This window comes from Pseudopipra pipra, chromosome 13 (genome assembly GCF_036250125.1).
Source record: "Pseudopipra pipra isolate bDixPip1 chromosome 13, bDixPip1.hap1, whole genome shotgun sequence".
Lineage (NCBI taxonomy): Eukaryota > Metazoa > Chordata > Aves > Passeriformes > Pipridae > Pseudopipra > Pseudopipra pipra.
Window position 1 is genome coordinate 10,210,496 of NC_087561.1, and position 18,154 is coordinate 10,228,649.

The following is an 18,154-nucleotide window of genomic DNA, read 5'->3' on the forward strand; positions in this document are numbered from 1 at the left end:
CTGGTGCTTGTACATACCTGAGCGTGGTCTTGGGTTTGTCCGATGCCTACACCAAACTTCCTAATTCCATTTTAAATTCATATAGTTCAACTTTATAGTTCAAAGTTACAGTGGAAAATTATAACCAGAAATATCTACTTTCTGCATCAAAGATTCTCTAAGATTGGAGAATCACTAGATTGTCTTGGGAGGAACAGTGAAGCATCTGAACTGACGCACTTTGGAGTAAGTTATCCACATAATTTGTTAATGTTATTTCATACCTAATTCGGTGTTTTCTTTCTTCCTTCAGTGAAGTTTTTTCTGCTTGAGAAATTGTCGGTGGAAATTTGACATCTAGAAACAGTTTTATATTGAAGGCTTAGGTTGGGAATGATGAAAAATTTCTTGAAGTCATAGCTTAAATTCATCCTTCCGTGTGTGCTTAGCAGTACAGATTATATTGCATACATCCAAGTACAATACAGAGGGAAGGGGGCTTCTAGTTGTTCTCACATATCCACATGTGTGTCCCTCAACAGTATTAAGGACACTTTGGTAGTGGAAGGTAAAGTGGCGAAGTTTGATTGCTGGCCTTGTATGTGACTGCTGGAGCCTCTCTGTACAAACCACTTCTTTTTAAACTGCTTTTCTCAGTTGCTTCTGTGAATCTGTGTCGTAAAAAGAAATGGTAACTGGAAAGCTGATAGTGGGAGAGCGGAAACATGTTATGTGATTAAGGCTCCTGTGGGTTTTTTTAATATGCAGGTTTTGGTGGTTTGTTTGGTTGTTTGGGTTTTTTTTCTTTTCCACTAAACATCTGCTAGTTTCATGTGAAGCTTTCTCTTTACTGTGTTTGAGAGCTGGTGAATAATTACCCCACCGTTACTGTGCTTTTTGTGGCACTGTAGACTCTTAATGTATTTCTTCTTGCTTGTTAAAAGTTGATTCCTGTACAGAAGCCATTGCACAAGTTTTCTCATCCTTTCCCCTCTCTGCCTTTCCTAGTTCCTTTGCTGTAGCTAGTGAGATGGGGCAGGGAGCAGAACAGCTCATATCTCAAATCAGGTAATGTGGGGGAATGGTGCTATTTGTCAGCAGGTGTCACAGGATATCCGGAGTTGGAAGTGACTCCAAAGGATCATCAAGTCCAACTTCTGGGCAGTACAGGCTTAGGAACTTTTAGGCTGGACACAAGCTAGTCCAAGCTTGCAGGTCGTAGCTATAAAGTTGCACAGATCAAACAAAGCTTACAAATAGTCATGTTTTGCATCAGTTTCATACATGAACTGAGTTTTCTGATTGTATTGGTGTTTTTCTCGTTTAAAATGGGAATGTATTAAAATATCTGTCTTGTAGAGTAGTTCTTGTGAATACCAGAAGGTGGCATAACAGATTTTCCTAAAATGTTTTGATTGCAAGAAATGCACAGGATGCTACTACACTTATTTTAAAGCTGAAATTTTGATCTAAGGGAAATTAGATCAGTTTGGACCTTAACATTTAAGGGAGTTATTTAAAGGTGTGCCCGTTCTGCTTTTTTTTTTTTCCCAAATGTGAAACCTCTGGTGAGATTCATTCTGGCTTTTATAGCTAAAGTTTTTGAAGTTGGAAGTAGTTTACTTGAGAGTGCTGGGGGAAGGAAGGGATCCTCTATCATGTCTATAAGTGCAATTCTTTCCTGAGCTGTTTTACAGAATCCCAGTTTCCCATGAATACATTGTTTAGATATTTTGCTTTACCCATTTGCAGAAAGAGACCAATTCCTGTATGTTTTAAGCTCTTCTTGTTATCTGGTGCTATGAAAGAATAAATTATTAGTGTGGTAGCTCATAAATTATAGTTTTGTGCTGTAGCAGCTCTAACCACGTGCAGATTTATAGGTGTGCCAATGTTGTGTTAGAAGAGGTAAGTGAAAAGCTTGCAGAAAAGACCAATAAGCCTTTAAATGACGATCTGTTTTCAGCATAATTTGAATTTCATTCTGACAAACAGGAAACTCAGTCTTTGTGCAGCATTACCCTGCATTTAATGACAAGCTGATGTTATTAGTACCCATTTCATGTGATGCTTTCCTTATTAGTCTGTCTCTGGGGCTGTCATCTTCACTGTGGTGTTGATCAAAAAGTACTTAAATATACTTTAAAAATAGGTATAGTTTCCATTCAAAGACCTAGAGGGACTTACTCATAGAGAGAGTGCATTGGGCATAATTGGCAAGGTTCTGGCAGTGGAGGTGTCTGTGCAGGGGTGCCCTGTGAGGGATGAGGCTGTGACTGCCCTGTGCCAGACACTGCTAGGGTTGATTTTGCATTAAAACTCTTTTTAGTTTGAATAGTAAAATTAATTGGTGCAGGACAACCCTGAAACTTTTGAAAGAATGAGATACATGGGATTTTTTCTCTTTCCTTCAGCTCCCCCTGGCAGACAAACACCTGAATTACAACTGCTTTACTTTCAAATGTTTCAGACAAAGGCTTGTCCCAGCTTGAAGTTATCACAGTTGCTTGATGTTCTATATGTGTGCATCAAAAAGATATTTTCAGCTGTAGAAAAGTACATTACTGCAGCTGTAGGAGGTGCTGAAATACCAATATTTCTTGGTTTAGCTGACTGTTGTACTGCTTCTTTGCTCACCACGGCTGTTCAATGCTGTTTCACCCCAAGGACTTCTACACCACATCTACTGATTTTTCTTTTTTTTTCCCCTTCTCTCTTACGTGGTCTACCCTGAGCCTACTGTGGTTCATTAGAGCAGCACAGATGAGGAGGATATGACTGTTTTGCACAGGAGCCTTGAGTTTTTGCAGAATTTAAACCCTTTATTTTGCTGACCAAGCCTCTGAGAGGTGGGTGGAAGGAAGTGGTGCCGCTCCAGTGGCTGCAGCTGTCATGGGCTGAGCCTTCCACCCACCTCTCTGCAGTCCTCTCCTCCTCTGAGCATCACCGATTTATTGTCAGTTCTGTGTCACTGAAGGGTGGTTTTGCCAGGTGAGGGGATGTGGTCACATGTACAATGCTATAAAGATGTAGAAAACTGCCTGGAGTGTGTGGAGTGCTGGTTAAATTTCTCCGCGGTGGGACCTTTAGTAGCTGCTCTGTGGACACTGGAGAAAGCACTGAACTTCAGTTTCCAAGAGTCAGATCTTTGAAGTGTTATGAAATAAGAGTTTGTAATCAGGAGACTTTAAACTATTTAAGTATTTCATAGCTTTTAAAAATGCAAATAAGATTGCTGTTCTTCTGTGGGCCTTTCTAAAAACAGCTTGTACTTAGACTTTTCTTGCTATGTACAATTATTTTATGCAAAGCAGCATGTCCTGATTTGATCCTAAATTATCTAGATAGTTACACTGTCACTAAATAGGGGTATTGCAATTTCAGAGTTCTTCCAATCTGCTAAGTGAATATCTTAAAACTGTCACTTTAAATCTGCTTTTGGAAGTGAATTAATAGCTTGTACATTTGCCCAGCATAACAAATTTGAAATAAATAACTCACCTCATTTGAAACTTTGCCTAGGAAATACAGAGTTTTCTTTAAATTTATGTTCTCATAGCTGCTAGACAAGAAAGCAGTTTGTAATTTTATTTCTGTAACTGTTATGCAGGAATTTGGACATTTGATGATTTAACATTATAATATAGTGGTGTATTTCAGAGAAATGGAACTGTTTCATATGAAGAATTGTTTTTTGTGATCATGCTTTTTTTTGTGTGTTCTGGAAGAATCTAAATGTAAGCAAGGTATGCATTTTTAAAGTCTCATGTGTTATTTTCAATGTTGATGGCAACTAAGATTGTGCTAATTCTGTGGCACGAACACACTCATGGATTTTATACCTTCCATTCAGCTCCATGTGAAAGGCCGTGGCCTTGGGTCCTTTGTATAACAACACTCACCAGTGGGAACTTGCAGGACACCTCTTTTTGCCACAGAATATAACTGGATATTTTCTGAAGAGGTAGTATCCAACTCTGCAGAAATCTTGGAATTAAAGCTGCTCTGTGCACTTAGGGCTGCAATGGTGGTTACAGGTATCCATGGGGTGTAAATCATCAGTGAACTGCAAACACTCATCCTCAGTGTCTTTGCTCCTGGCCCCCTCCCAAGTGAAAGAACCTGTGAAAACTATCCATTTTTGTCAGTTCTCACTGCTGCTATTGGGTGTGGAAGTGCATCAAAACAACAGACCTGGTTACTTGATTTTGCTTTCCTTTTGGGAGGAGGTACTGTGGAGGTTATCACTGGCTTGGTTGCTGAGGAAGGGAGGATCCTGGGTAAATGAACCAGGGACTTCCCCATGTTGTCTTTTGGGAAGGAGTCTTTGGACAACACCTACCTTTGTCACTTGGTAGGAGTTGATTCCTGATTGTTTCTGGCTCCTAGGGGGAGGAAAAAAAAGAAATTTAAAGTATGGTGTTTAGTACAAGACTCCCTTTTTCTCACATGGCCTCTTCAGCTGTTCCAGCTTTGGTACTATTTCTACTTCTTCTCATGGCATTTAGTTGGAATACTCTGTGGACTTGAAACTCCTTTTCTAGTGTAGAGAAATTGTACTTTTTTTCTTACTGGTGATAAACAATTAACATTAGTGATAAATTTGAAATCAAACTCTTTGCTGTGTAAACCTTTTTCACATGTCCCTGTGTGTGAAAGCAAGCTGAACTCTAAGGTCAAGTTGCTGTTTCACAAAAATTTGTATCTAACATGCTGATGGCAGAAAATTAAATTGAGTGAATCTATGTAAGTGTCTCTTTTGTGATTCCTTAAAGGAATCCAGCCAGCTGCAGTGCAGGGCCATGGGCAGCATGGTGCAGCAGCTTCAAGTCTTGTCGGAGAAGATGCATTCCTGCTGGTTTTTTGGCTCCTGGGTGGCACACAGCAATTTCTGACAACCTGGACTTGAAGCATCAGCATCTTTCTCAAAACCTTTTCCATTTCATTCTCTGTCAGTCTTCCAGAGGGACTCTGGCCTTCAGATAAAGATGCCAGGGTGCCCACAGTGGAGATTTGGGGATTGTGGCTTAGTAGACATCAGAGGTGACAGTGCAGTGGGAATTCCTGTGCTCAGGAAGAGTTTGTATTTTTGTCTTTTAATGAAGTTGAGTCATTACAGAAGCACACAAGAGCAGGTGTCAGTGGGCTTTATTCTTGCCTCCCCGTGCCTGCTCTTTTCATCAGGGACACTTTGTGTAGGTGTGAAGGACCACAGAAACTCACTCCAGTGGATAAAGACAGTAAGGCTTATGAATGCAAAATGACTAACAGATTCTTTGTAAATAATGGAAGAAAAAAGCCTGCAAACTTTAATTTTAAGAATATTTTCATAAAACTTTACCCAACACATGGCTCAAGTAGTTTGCACTTTGCTGTCTGTGGTGCAGGAAATACTGAACTTGTTAGTGGCTGGTGCTCAATCCTAGCCTCTGTTTAATTACTAAATTGTTTAATATATTTGCATCATTTGAGTCAGATGTGTAAATGTGTTTAGGCATACTTTACTAAAATAAATTGTGCAACCACCAGACCATAACAGCTGTGGAGAAGCTGTTTAGAAATAAATTCTTTGTAGTTCACAGTTTGATCTAATAAAAATAACTGTTGCTTCAGACAATTATCTTCAGCAGGGTCAGTCTGGCTGCTGTGACTGTGCATTCGGGTTTCTGTGTTGATTTATTAAATATAATCACCTGGGGAAGATGAGCAAAGTTCTCTGAATAAATTGGTGTTAATTCAAAAGCATTTGTTCTTAGCAGTGTGTTGTCAGCAGAGTACATTGGCTTAGATCAAAGATTGGAAACCTTCATTAACTCACTTCGGTTTTACCTCCTATTAAGTGTTTTAAGACCTTATTTTACCTAATGCCTTTTATGTAAGAGTAATTTGCCCAAGCAAAGCTGGTTTGGTTTTTTTGGTTTTTTTTTTTTTTGCATATTATAACCTGTAGCTTGTAATTAAGTTAACAGTGCATCTTGATTCTTGAAAGTGATTTCTTGCTAGAAATCTTACCTCAATTTTAGAACAATCCCTCTTCAAGAATACACACAAGAAAATGCAGGGCATCCACAAGTGGCATAACATAAAAACCACTTTCATGGCCAGAAACACACACTTAGGAATAGATTTGAAATATTTGAGACCATGAGTAGTTACAAAATATACCTGAAACAGAATTTAATATTTTAATAAATTAACACTTCCAAATATTAAAAGTGTGAATACTGCATGGACTAAATTTGCACATTTCTTGTTTCCCCCCCTTTTCCTGAAAGTTTTTTGGAAGCTGACTTAAGGTTTAACTGAAGTTATTTTATTTAAATTGTTTTAAAAATAGCTGCTTGTGGCCTGATAGGAAATGGTGTTTGACTGTTTGCTGTTCCTGAATAATTTCAGAAGTTTCATACTCAGAATATCATTTTTTTTCATTAATGAATGATGCAAAGACCAGGATAATGGGGTTTTGAAGAATGTATGAAATGAAGAAATTAATTTCTCAAAATGATTCCTGCTCAGTTGGACAGTTGCTGCCTGTTTGTTGAAGAACATACGTTTTGGTAGTCTCAAAATCATGTGAGAATTTGAATCTTTCCTAACTGTAGTGTCTGGGAAGGAAGGGGAAGTGACTGTGTCAGATGCAGGGTAATATACATTTGTCAAATTATATATAGAAATAATATATGTGTGTATATATATATATATAGTATGTATATTTATATACATGCTATATACACAATCCCATATATATAGTATGCATATATATATTTATGTATAAAAATAATTTTCACTGAAATGATGCATCCTAAAACGTTACTGCAGCAATTTCCTCATTTATATAGGAAAAAATGCTGAGTGGGTGGATGGAAAACTGCAGTACTTCTTGTTAAACACGTGGTACATGCCCTGGCTGCTTAACTTAATATTTAAAGATTTGGGGATTTTTTTTCCCCTGTTTTAGAAATGGCCCTACACGTATTGCTATAGAGATGGGAACCTGCACTACTTACAGCATTTTGACAGCAGGAGGGGTTGGCTGCAAACCCATTTTATCTCACTTCTTTACGCTTTATGATTGTTCCTTGTTCCTTGAGCAGTCAGACCAATTTAAGAGAATTAAATGTATTTGATAGTAACTACTTTGTAAGCGTCTCTTCTCCATTTATGAGGCCATGTGCATGTTGATGTCTACAGTACAACTGCTTCCAAAAGATGCTGTAACTTATATCTGGTGTCTGAGGGCTTTTTTACCTCCAGTTATTAAAAAAAATTCTCTGGGACAGCATAGTGGATAGTAAGTCAAAGTAAATGTGTAATTGTCAGAACTGTCTTGAGCTATTTTAAAGCTTATTTCTTAATGAAATTAAAAAAAAATAACTGAAACTCTGTTTCTTAGCAAGATAGATCCTTGGTGTTTCTAGAATAGTTGCAGTTTCGGTAAAAGCATTGCCAGGTGAATATTGCCAATTTTTTTCTGTATTTCAATATTTGTGGAATGTTACAGTATTACTGCAAGAGGACCGGTTTCTGCTGGATTCTTAGACAGAGATTTGTTTTCCCTTCATATGAATTTTGGTGTGAATATTTTCACAATATATAGTCAAAGAAATTGTATTAATTAACTGACTCACATATAGGGCAATACTGTCAACACCATCTTTTAATTATTCTCTTTCAGTTATTTGGAGCAGCTGCAGTTTAATAGACTGAAAAGCCAGAGGTAGAGGCATGAGAAGCACCCATGTGAAGGGGAAAGAGCTGAATAAGGAAGCCTATTAAACTATCACACGGTCAGTTTTTTAGGGAACCTGAAGAGAAATTTTTTGCATCCTTATTTGCTCCTTATTTGTTCAGTTTCAGACTTCTGTCTTTACAACCATATTTAAACTGCTGAAATGATTTGATATTGAAATTATTATTGCATTTGAGCTCCATTGCTTTGGGAATACTTTATTGGATTTTGGAGGTTCTGCTTTATTTCATTCTGTATCAAAAGGGCCTTGTGTAGTAGGATGCATCAGCTCAGCAGGCTGGTAGTTTGAAGATATGGAAAAGATCAGAGCAGTTCCTCCCAATGTGAAACTGATTTTCTGCCTTCAGTTAAGAGTGAGCTTTGCTAGTGCTAATAAATCAGGGGGTTTGTCATATAATAACAAATACCTGTTTTAAAATGGAAGCAGGGCTTTGTCTCAATTTTTAGAACATGGGTTTTGGGGAAAAGAATCTCAAAAGTTTAAAGATGTTTACTGGTCTTACCACCACCATTTGAAAGTGTTTGTCTGTGTATCTGAGTCTGGTGTCTTTTGTTATACAAACACTTCATGAGCAGGAAACAGTCTAATATTAAACACATAATATTTGTGACACAAATATTTAGACCTTTCTGTTTAAATTTCTAGATGAAAATAGGAGATGTAAATCACACTATCTCTGTAACTTTGACTGTTTTTCTTTCTATAAAGCTAAAAGAAGCCTGAGGTTCTGGAAGTGAGAAGACTTTTCAGGTCATGCTAGAAACAGTTTGCAAGACTTGAGAAAGTTTCCATATAGCATAACCCTGTTTTCATCTAGTGCTTTCAGTTCCTCTGATACTTAGTAGATGAATAGAAGGAGAGAGGTAAGTAGCTTGTTAGAGTGGAACAGCAAATTTTTTTAACTGCACCAAATCACTTCAGTGAGCAAATATTTTTTTCAGTTTTTTTTTTTAACGGACTGAGGAAAGTTAAACTTGATCTGTGCAAACTGAGGAAAATCCAGCGGCATTTCTGGAAGTTGACTTTTATTCTGCTTAGTTTTCCTAGAAAAATTCATGTGGCATTCCGAGGCTAAGAATAAGTATTTTCACACTAGTATAGGTTTACGTTGCCTGGGCTCCGATACATCTTTCTGCCTGTGCCTTTTTCTTTGAACAGCTGTGAAGGGAAGTCTTATGGGAAATGCAGAGATAGTTTTAAAAGTTTTGTTGGAAGTATACATGCTCCAGAAATGTAAATGTGGTGGGCTGTAAGAGGACAGCATTTATTTCATAATACAGGTAAAAAGCAGCAAAGGCATACATGTTGACAGTGGGTATGTACGAAGCAGTGTGAGTTAGCGTTCAAGTTGCACAAAAAAAGGAAGAGGATATCCTAAGGAAAAGGAGTCACAAGGGACGTGGGTTTAGCTGCATTCCTGCCCTGAAGATCAGGGAGGGCTTGCAGAAGAAATGGTGCTGAGATCAGCCCTTTGGCAGGGGGTGGTTGGTTTTGTGTGTGACTTGATCATGTGCTTGCTGTGTATGGTGTTGAGCGCCTGCTCCTCTCATTTGGGGCTAAATCTTGGTCATTGGTCAATAGTGAAGCAGGATTTGGGGTGCAGGGGTGGAGGAAGAGAGTTAAGAAATGCTTTGCTCTTTTAACATCTCTTCAGTGTCCCTTCTCACTGTGGGATCAGAGCCTCACTGCTGTACAGCCCCAGTCAGTAGCTTCTGGCCTTCCTTAACATCTCAGGTCTGTAAAGTGGCATCTTGGGATCTTGCTTTTGGTGGCCTTATTTACTTTTTTTTTTCCTTCTTATGCACCTCTTCCTTTCCTTTATGGAGAAATTTTTGCAGAAGTGCTTGACACTGTCACTTCCTTGCTTTCTATCTGCTCAGTGCAGCTTTGGAAACACAAGCATAGAAATGGTTGCTTAAAACCCAGAGGTTTTCTCATCTTTTGTACACAGAGTAAAGGATATGTAAGAGACTGAGATAATAAGTAGAATGTAACTTTAGGCAAGCTATAAGTGTTTTTAATTTTGGGTGTGAACTTGCTTGTGAGAAAACCACAGAAAACAAGTTCCTTATATGGTCCCAAGATGCTGTGTAATCTGTGCAGTTATCATGGGACTTCAGCATTTAAGGGTTTTAAACTTAAAGCAGATCTCTGGTTTGTGTGTCAATTTGTTGTATTTTCAGAGCACTTGTCTGGAAATAACTGTTTTCCCAGCAAGTAGAATTCTGCACAGAGTTGTATTGCTGCTTTTGGCCCTCAGATCCAGTTCATTTGGGGATGAGTGGCAAAACACTGTAATATGAGAACAGAAAATGTATATTCAGTAGGTGCAATGCACACCAGGAGATCAGATTTCTTTTCTCATATTTTTACATGTGTAACTAGACTGTTATTTTGAGGTCTTAATTAAAATATCAGAATAATATACTGTGATTTTCTGTTGTCGTAGGAATAGTTAATGTATAGTGTAAAATACATTATAATAGTATTTTCCCTGTGAATATGCAACCACTCTGTGACTGTCAGGAAGAAAATGGGATTTGATTTGTTTTTTCTCCTTATGTGCAGAGAGGTGATTCATTTCTCACATGGTTGTTCTTTAGCAATTGAAAAGCATTTCTCTATTTTTAGAGTACCTGGTATTGCTACTTTCTTCAATTCTGCATTTTGTACATGGGCAGTTTGAATAGTGTGTGCTGGACATTGGGAGGAGATTTGGTTGGGCAGTGCTTGGGATTCGTGTGCTTTCAAAAAAATGTTTACTGCTACTGGATTTTCCTGTAAAGTTTTTATTTAGGTTGCTTTTAGATTTACTGGAAAAATAAATGAGATCAGAAGCACCCAAAGGGGGAGCAGGTTTTTGAGGACTCATTTTGTCCTGTAGGCTGAATGATCTTCTTGGGGTCAAAAGTGAAAAATAAGTCTGATTTCTGGATGTGCTTTGATTGACTTAAATGCCAGTGAATGCTTGGCAATGACTTTGTGGCCTGAGTAGGCTTTTACTGGTTAAAAGGGTATTTCAAGAGTTACTTTTGGAAAAGTGGTGCATTGAGTGTCTTTAGCCTCATTCTTTAGTATTAGTAATGCCACTGCTAATACATAAAACATGATCATCTCCTTGGGGTTAACAGAGCAAGGAAATAGAGATATTACAAGCAGTTACTAGTTTATTGCACTGGCTGCACTCAGTGTGAGGATGGGAGTTACAGCACTTGCTTATCGTATTTTAAGACAGTTGAGTGTATGAATTCAAAATGGGGATTTTTTTTCTTTGTGATGATAATAACTGCTACCTGACATCTTTCAACTTGACTTCTAGGCCTTCAGTGCAGAGCTGGCATGATTTGGTAGTCTGGTGTTATGTGTGGGTATGAGACTGCACGCAGTGTTTACCGTGTGTGCAGCCAAGCGTGCCTGTTGGCATGTAAATGCATGAATTATTTTGCTAAAAGTATGACTTTTTATGCTAATACTGCATGCTCTGCAGGACTAGTGTTTCTTAATAGTAATAGCATATAAAACACTGTTGTCCTACACAGTGATGTCTGTTCAGCATCTCAGATAGCAGTTCCTGTGAAATTTGTTGCCGGGGTTAATGGTGCTCATGTGTAATTTAGAACTTCTTCAAAGAAGTGGGAGAGAGCTCCTCAATTGTTTGTCCAGGAGGTGCAGCTGATTTTGAATGAGTCCTTGACTCTGGTCATCCTGGGTTGTTTTAGTTCCTTGCCTGTGGTTATGGTAACAGCTTCAAACGTCCAAAACTGTTTTGGTCAAGAATTTTCAATACTGGTGATCAGAAGCAGCAATTATTCCCTGGTGATTCCATCCCAGAATTAATGTTGGAGGTTTCAGGGCTACCAAAAAACCTATCAGCATTTATTAGATGTTATTAGAATGATTAAATTTATAGACATTTATAGCGATAGCTCCTGGTTTGATTCTTCATTGCTGGGTAGCATGACAGGGTGTTGGCTTTTTGGTGACAGGATTAAGCTGTCCTGATGAACAGAAATATTGTCACGCTGTACAAAGACTATTCCGAAATCTGTAGATTAAACATCTTACTGTTGATTTGGTTGACTGTGGCAATAAATTACAAGTGATTTATTTTTTTTTTCCCTGTAAGGTAATCAATAGAGCTGAAGCTCTGCCTTCTTTTCCCTGGAAACCTGCTCTGCTTATGCATAATATGCTATTAAATTCTCCATTCCCTTTTTAATAGTTTACCTCCTATGCTCCCTGCTGTCATCAGCCCCGGGAGGTCACCAGGCAGAGCACTGAGTTGCAGAGTGGTCCCTGATGGGGACCTGCGTGACCATCTGCTTCGTCAGTTCTTCAGGCAATTTGTGAGCTGCTGGGGGGGCGTTGAGAATTAGATTGTTGATAGCGTTCCTACAAAGACTGCTATTAACAGCCTGCTAGTCTCTGCTTCTCTACTGCAGAAGACAGAGTGATATTTGTGTTCCCATAGCATGTTGTAAAATGCATGAGATTTTGCTCATCCTCCTTGGAAATGAGAATAGGAAAATGAGAGCATCCTGAACCAGAAGCTATTAGAAGAACATGCAGAAACCTGCAGCGATTTGTGCTTTATTTTGTCTTCCTAGCTATGGATTAGAAGGACTGATTTTTGCAATGGGCTTTTTCCATAATGGCATTCTTGTATTGTTTGGTCAGAGCTTGCACAGGAGGAAAACAGGCTGCTGAATTTAGTCACTGATCTCTATTAGCCGTGGCCTAAGGCTATGCTGAGATTTATATCCCATTTGTATTGTTGCAGCTCAAAAGAAGAATGTTCAGAGGATGACAAGTGTATTCTGAGTAGGTATGTTGTTTCATTTTCATATGAAACCCATTTTTTTTTTCTGCTTCCATTGGTCAGAAATGAGGTTAATAGGAAGAGAATATAGTACAGTGCTGCAGTGTTCCTGTTAAGGTAGAACAATAGCATCAGAAACAGTTCTTTAAAAATTAGCTGCTTTTATTAAATAAAGCTGCATTGTGCTGGTGTGCATAGTGCAGTCTTTCTTTTTTTTTAAAGCATATACTGCAGTCAGTGCTTCCCTAACGAGGTGGCACTATTGTTGAGTTAGAAGGATAGAATCATCATATTGCTTTAGGGGACAGCAGGATTTAAAAGGAGATGCCTTGCAGCCCTGTTTTACAGATTGGAAGCATCGGTTTAAGGGCATTGGCAGAATCATTTCCTTGTTCTTAGCAGCAGCCACTGCTGTGTCAGTAGTGTGTGGAATGGAAGTCCTAGTTGGTAGTCTGTTATGGAAACGCTGTTTACTGTTATTGTAGTACCGTGGTGACAACATGCCATTGAAATGGAAAACGAGCTCTCCTGCTATCTGGAAATTCCCAGTTCCTGTGCTTAAAACATCCAGGTCATCGCCACTTTCTCCAGCATACATGTAAGTGAGAGAAATGAGGATAATAAGGTGGGAATTTTTTTCGTGAGACTACCCTGTGGCAAAATACCCTGTTGTATATTAAATGACATTGGCACTCAGAATTTTCTCTTGTTTGCTGTGTAGACCCCCCCAGATTTTATCCTGGATGTTTCATGATGGATGTTGTGTCGAGTCTTTCCCTTCTTGTTGAAACCTAGAGAAAATGTTCAGATTAAGCCATATTCATAATAATATTATATATGTTCATTTGAAAAGTTTGTGTTGTTGTTAATTTGTAGAGCTGATCTTGAATTAACAAGTTAAGCTTTGAGGCTGGCAGTCTTTCTTTATAGTGTATATGCTAACATTTCTTCCTCCTGACATTTGCACTTGGAAATTGAGCTTGAAATCACCTGCTGTATTGTACTGCACTTTTGTTCGTGTGAGTTCTTGTGTAGAAATCATCCTGTTTGGTCTTGTTTTATTCTTTAAAGTCTTAGCCTTAATACAAATTGAAAGTTCCAATAAAAGCTTAAAACATAAATATAAATCGTTCATATCTGAATCCTTTTACAGTTTATACAGGTTGTCCATGTAAAGTAGCTTCATATAAATGAGTATTTTAATACACATGGTGACAATATGCCTTTGTCTTGCCAACTCTTGATGCAGCTTTTGTTCACCTTTTGTTGCTGCGAGTTCTGTGTTAGCATATACAGGTGGCTTTTTTTTCCTTCTGTGGAATAAAACTATACTAAGCACAGGGTACTGAATTGCTTCTGCCTTTATTTAAGGAAGCAGCTCTTTCGAAATGAGGAAGAGTTGCTTTAAATTTCACTGTGTAGATGACTTTCCTATCTGGAAATTACTGTAAAGGCTAGTACTTTCCAATAGTATTCCAGTCTAATACCTACAATATTAGTACTTTTAAGCCTGTATTGTCTGCTTGCAGATAAGCTTGTGCTTCAGCTACTGTAGGGACATGCTGTAAGAGATACACAGGTCCTCTCAATGCCTTTTTTTTGTTGTTCCTGAGAATTACATTGATAACAGTGGGGCTGAAACAATCCAGCGCCGTGTGCATGGTCACTATTGTTCTCGGTCAGAAAGGCTGAGGCTTAGGGAGATAACCTGGCTGTACAGAACCTGGGCTGTGCACACTCCAGTTTAAGATTAATTTTCATGGAAGTGCTTCTGCCTTTTTACTGGGAGCCAGTATGTTTAAGGCCACCAGAAGACAATCTATTTCCAATAAATTGCTACCTATTCAGAGTTTTTAAAAAATACTGTTTAAATACAATGACAGTCATGGTGTTAGAAGAGCTGTGAGGCATTTGAACCTATTTCATGGAAAGAGTGCCTTTAGCGTTGTATGTTATGCTTTTGTTTTTTAAACTGTAGTACTTTTAAATGCAAGAAAATCAGAAATAGCCCAGTCTGATCTATCTGCTGCTGAAACCGAGTGTTTCTTTTGTGCGTCGCCTTTAAATCACTAATCTTAGCTCTGTGTGTGCTCCAGCTTTTGTGCTGGGGATGGTGTAGCTGATTATCTCGGTGTGTTCAAAGCATGAACAGGTTTAGCCATCATGCTTAACTATACGATGCTGAGCTTATCTGGAGCATGAGAAATATGTGATCAGCAGCCCTAATCATCTCCTTATAATGAGTCAATGTATCTCAGCGTTTATGAAGGCATTTCTTTAGTGGCACGCAGACCTGACATTAGCAGGACTCATAAATCTAGTGTTAAAATTATTCATACACTTTATTATAAAGAATGAGAAACATTACAAAATGGCACCTATTTGATTTGGCAATATATATCAACTGATTAAAAAAGCCCCTTCTAATATAGGTTGACCAGTAAAATAGGTGATAGAATTAATTATATTCATTGCAGAGATTACAGTAAATTTACTACTGTTTTATGTGATCCAGTCTTTTTCACATTCATATTTATAAGTTTTCTGTCATAAGTAGTACTCTGCACACTGGCAAAGGGCTTAAGTTTTGAGTAAAAGATTGAGGAATAAGTGGTGTGTGAAACAGTACATGTATTGATGTAAAATAAATGACCATAAAACTCTCGAATTCACAGATGAACACTTTTATGCTTGGTATTTTGGATCTAGGATATACCAAGGTGTGATGGAGCTTTTAATCCCTTTAATACTTGACATCTTAATCTTACAAAACAGGGGTTTTAGTGGGGTTTGAAATGTAAAGTAAGGAGGTCCTAAAGGTGTGGGGGTTTTTTTGGTTTGTTCTTTTTTTTTTTTTATATTTGTAATGAAATTCCAATTTTCCAGGTTCCTCTAGTAAAGTTGACCTTAACTTTAAAAAATTTCATGCTGCTTATGATTTACAAGTAACTTATCTAGAGGTTAAACTGATGATCAGGACACACAGATTTTATTAGTCTCACTTGGTCTGGGTACCCGATACCTGAACTCTGCCTTAGTTTCCCTGTATCCAAATGCCCTGACTGGTGGTTGTGAGCATGTTTGGCTTCTTGGATGAAGTGTGTTCTTGGATGAAGCAGCATCTACATACAAAGTACCACTGTGAAACGTTGGCTGTCCTGCAAACTGTGCTGCTGGGGTGGCTTAGCTCAGTCTCTGCCTGAAAAGTTTGTGGCAGTTCCAGAGGTGGGGAATGAGTATGAGGAGCTCAGAGAGTTCTGTGCTGCGGGAAAGTAGTGGACAGGTAGTACATGAAATAAAGGACCTGTGGAACACGAGCTGGTGAGTTTGTAGGCGAGGAGGTGGTTCTGTTACTGGGAATTCTGCTGGTTTTGCTGGGTCTGGTACTGCTTTCCTGGCAATGGGAAGGAGCAGCAGTGACTCGCTGCCTCTTGGCTGGTAGCTTTGCTTACCACCAGTTATTTATTAGGGATATTTTCAGGACATCCTGACTGCAAGAGGTAACTCTTGATGTTATTCAAAGGATGAAGGGTCGCTCTGATGGGGAATGCAGACATTCGCTGTCTTCTGGTGGAACTGGTCCAGAATTGCTTGAACTTTCCCTTAAGTTACAGAGATACATTTCATAGGGAAAATCAGGTACTATTAAAACTGGAGTGCTGGCATGTGCCAGTATGTGTAGGTGTAGCACAGCTGGTTTAGTGCGCGAGGGAGGAATGTGCAGCTATGGGTGCGTGCACATGCCTTTGTCAGGCTGCTTTGCATTTTCTTTCATGGCGCTCATGTTGCTGGGATTTAGAATATAGATTCCTTTTGTCAAACAGTGTGGAAGCTGTTACAGCAAGTTTATGCACCACTACTCAAATTATATTCATATTTGTGGTTGTGTTGACTATGTGGGCAGAGACCTAGGTGACTTAATGTATTATGTGGGCAGTTTCAGCAAGTGAATCAGAGGAAAGGACAAAGTGAATAATACAGAGTTGAAAAAGTGGCATTCTGTGGCATCATAGCTGTCATTTAACATGACTGCCATGTGTTAAAAACAAAAAACCCCAAAGACTGACCTAAGTAGAGGTTAAGAATTAAAGCACTATTACAGACAGAGTGAGGAACGATTCCACATTCGGTTGTATATAACAGCTTTGAGGTGCTAAGGAACATAAATCCCAGTTATTGTGCATGGGTCACATCATCTCATACATGAAAGATGCAAGAGAATTCCTTCTTATTCACACTACCAACGTCATATTGTTTTCCAAAGTTGTGCACATCTTCCATTAATACGAACGGAAGAAATGTTTGTGGAAACTCAGGAGATTAAAGAACTATGATGGACATCTATAAAGAATTCAATAATGCAAAAAAAATGCAAAAATACTAATTGAAACATATTATTACAGAGGATTGTTCTATCAGCTGTGTCATGTGAGAATATTCTCAGCTGTTTTCTGAAAAGTAAAATGTTCATTTAAGTGTTTTTAGTCGCCTACATGCCATTTTGAAAAATGAGAAAAATGAAAAAATTCTTAAGAATAATCCGTTTGTAATCTTAGTGCCTTCTATCCTTTTACATGGAATACTATGTTGACATTTTAAATGGCAACTGTCCATTGCATGTGTTTTCTTAAGTAACTGACTAATGTTAGGAGAAATAAATTAAATGTGGTATTCCAAATATATTGCTATCAAAGGGTTTGCAACACTGTCGGTCTATCCTGAGTCATGTGGTTGTGAAATTTGTCTGATAGGAAATGCTTCACAGCAGTAGAAATCCATTACTGTGCGGAAAAGCAGAATAAATTCTTAATATTCTGGACTAAGCAGCGCTGGTTTTAGCTGCTTATATTGGTTATATAGGTTAATGCTTTTGTGTCATCTTCAAATATCTGACTTGCTTTACAATAAGCTTTTTGAATTTATGCTATACAGTGATATATACTTAAATGGGAAAAGCTGTGTATGTGTAATTCATTAGACCACCTGTATTAGTTCTCCTTTGTGAGACCACCCTGTGTGTGTCTGCTGCCTTCATCGGTCATTTTTAGTAAATGAACCCTTTTGTTGGGCTCCTGAGCATTTGATGGGTCACACAATATTCACACAGAAACACACTCAACTGTCTTTGGCAACATTTCCATTTTAAGACATTGCTTCCTAGATATTTCAAATTTCAACACGTTTAAAGTCAATGTGCAGGTCACATCATATATTTTTTAAACTAATCTGACAATACATGCAAAGGGATGAAATCGGAAGAATGAGGAATAGAAGGGGCTTGTATCTTACTAGTAGAAGACTGCTTTTAATCCCATAAATTTTGTGTACAGAGTTCTCATTTGTGGCTTTTGATCTTCCTTTTGCTTTTTATATAATAGGTATTTCAGCAGATTATTCTTTTGAAATTTGATATTTCATTGCAGTAATAAACTGGTAAAAATGAGGGGAAAAAACACAACCTGTTTGTCCTGAAGTTTCCCAGGGCTAATGGTTTTTTCTGGGGAGACCTTTAGAGGTGAGAGACCTTTGGAGGTGATGCTGTGGCTTACAGGTCCTCAAAATTCCATGCTTCTCCTTATATAGCATGCTGTGGCAATATTGACAT

The 18,154-nt window shown here is 38.3% G+C and overlaps 1 protein-coding gene across 10 annotated transcripts in view; it reads left to right on the forward strand.

Moving 5' to 3' along the window:
• The window catches only part of KLHL13 (kelch like family member 13), a 78,057-nt gene that overhangs the window by 31,350 nt on the left and 28,553 nt on the right, over window positions 1-18,154 (forward strand). The window contains exons 1-2 of one of the 10 annotated variants that reach the window (XM_064669963.1): window positions 12,154-12,555; window positions 13,035-13,147. The exons of 7 other annotated variants lie outside the window; for them this stretch is intronic. In XM_064669963.1, the coding sequence (XP_064526033.1) occupies window positions 13,050-13,147 (98 nt within the window). In that variant the 5' untranslated portion in view covers window positions 12,154-12,555; window positions 13,035-13,049. Of the gene's footprint in view, window positions 1-12,153; window positions 12,556-12,810; window positions 13,148-18,154 lie in introns of those variants that run through there. 2 more of the 10 variants (XM_064669967.1, XM_064669962.1) reach the window with 2 other exon arrangements.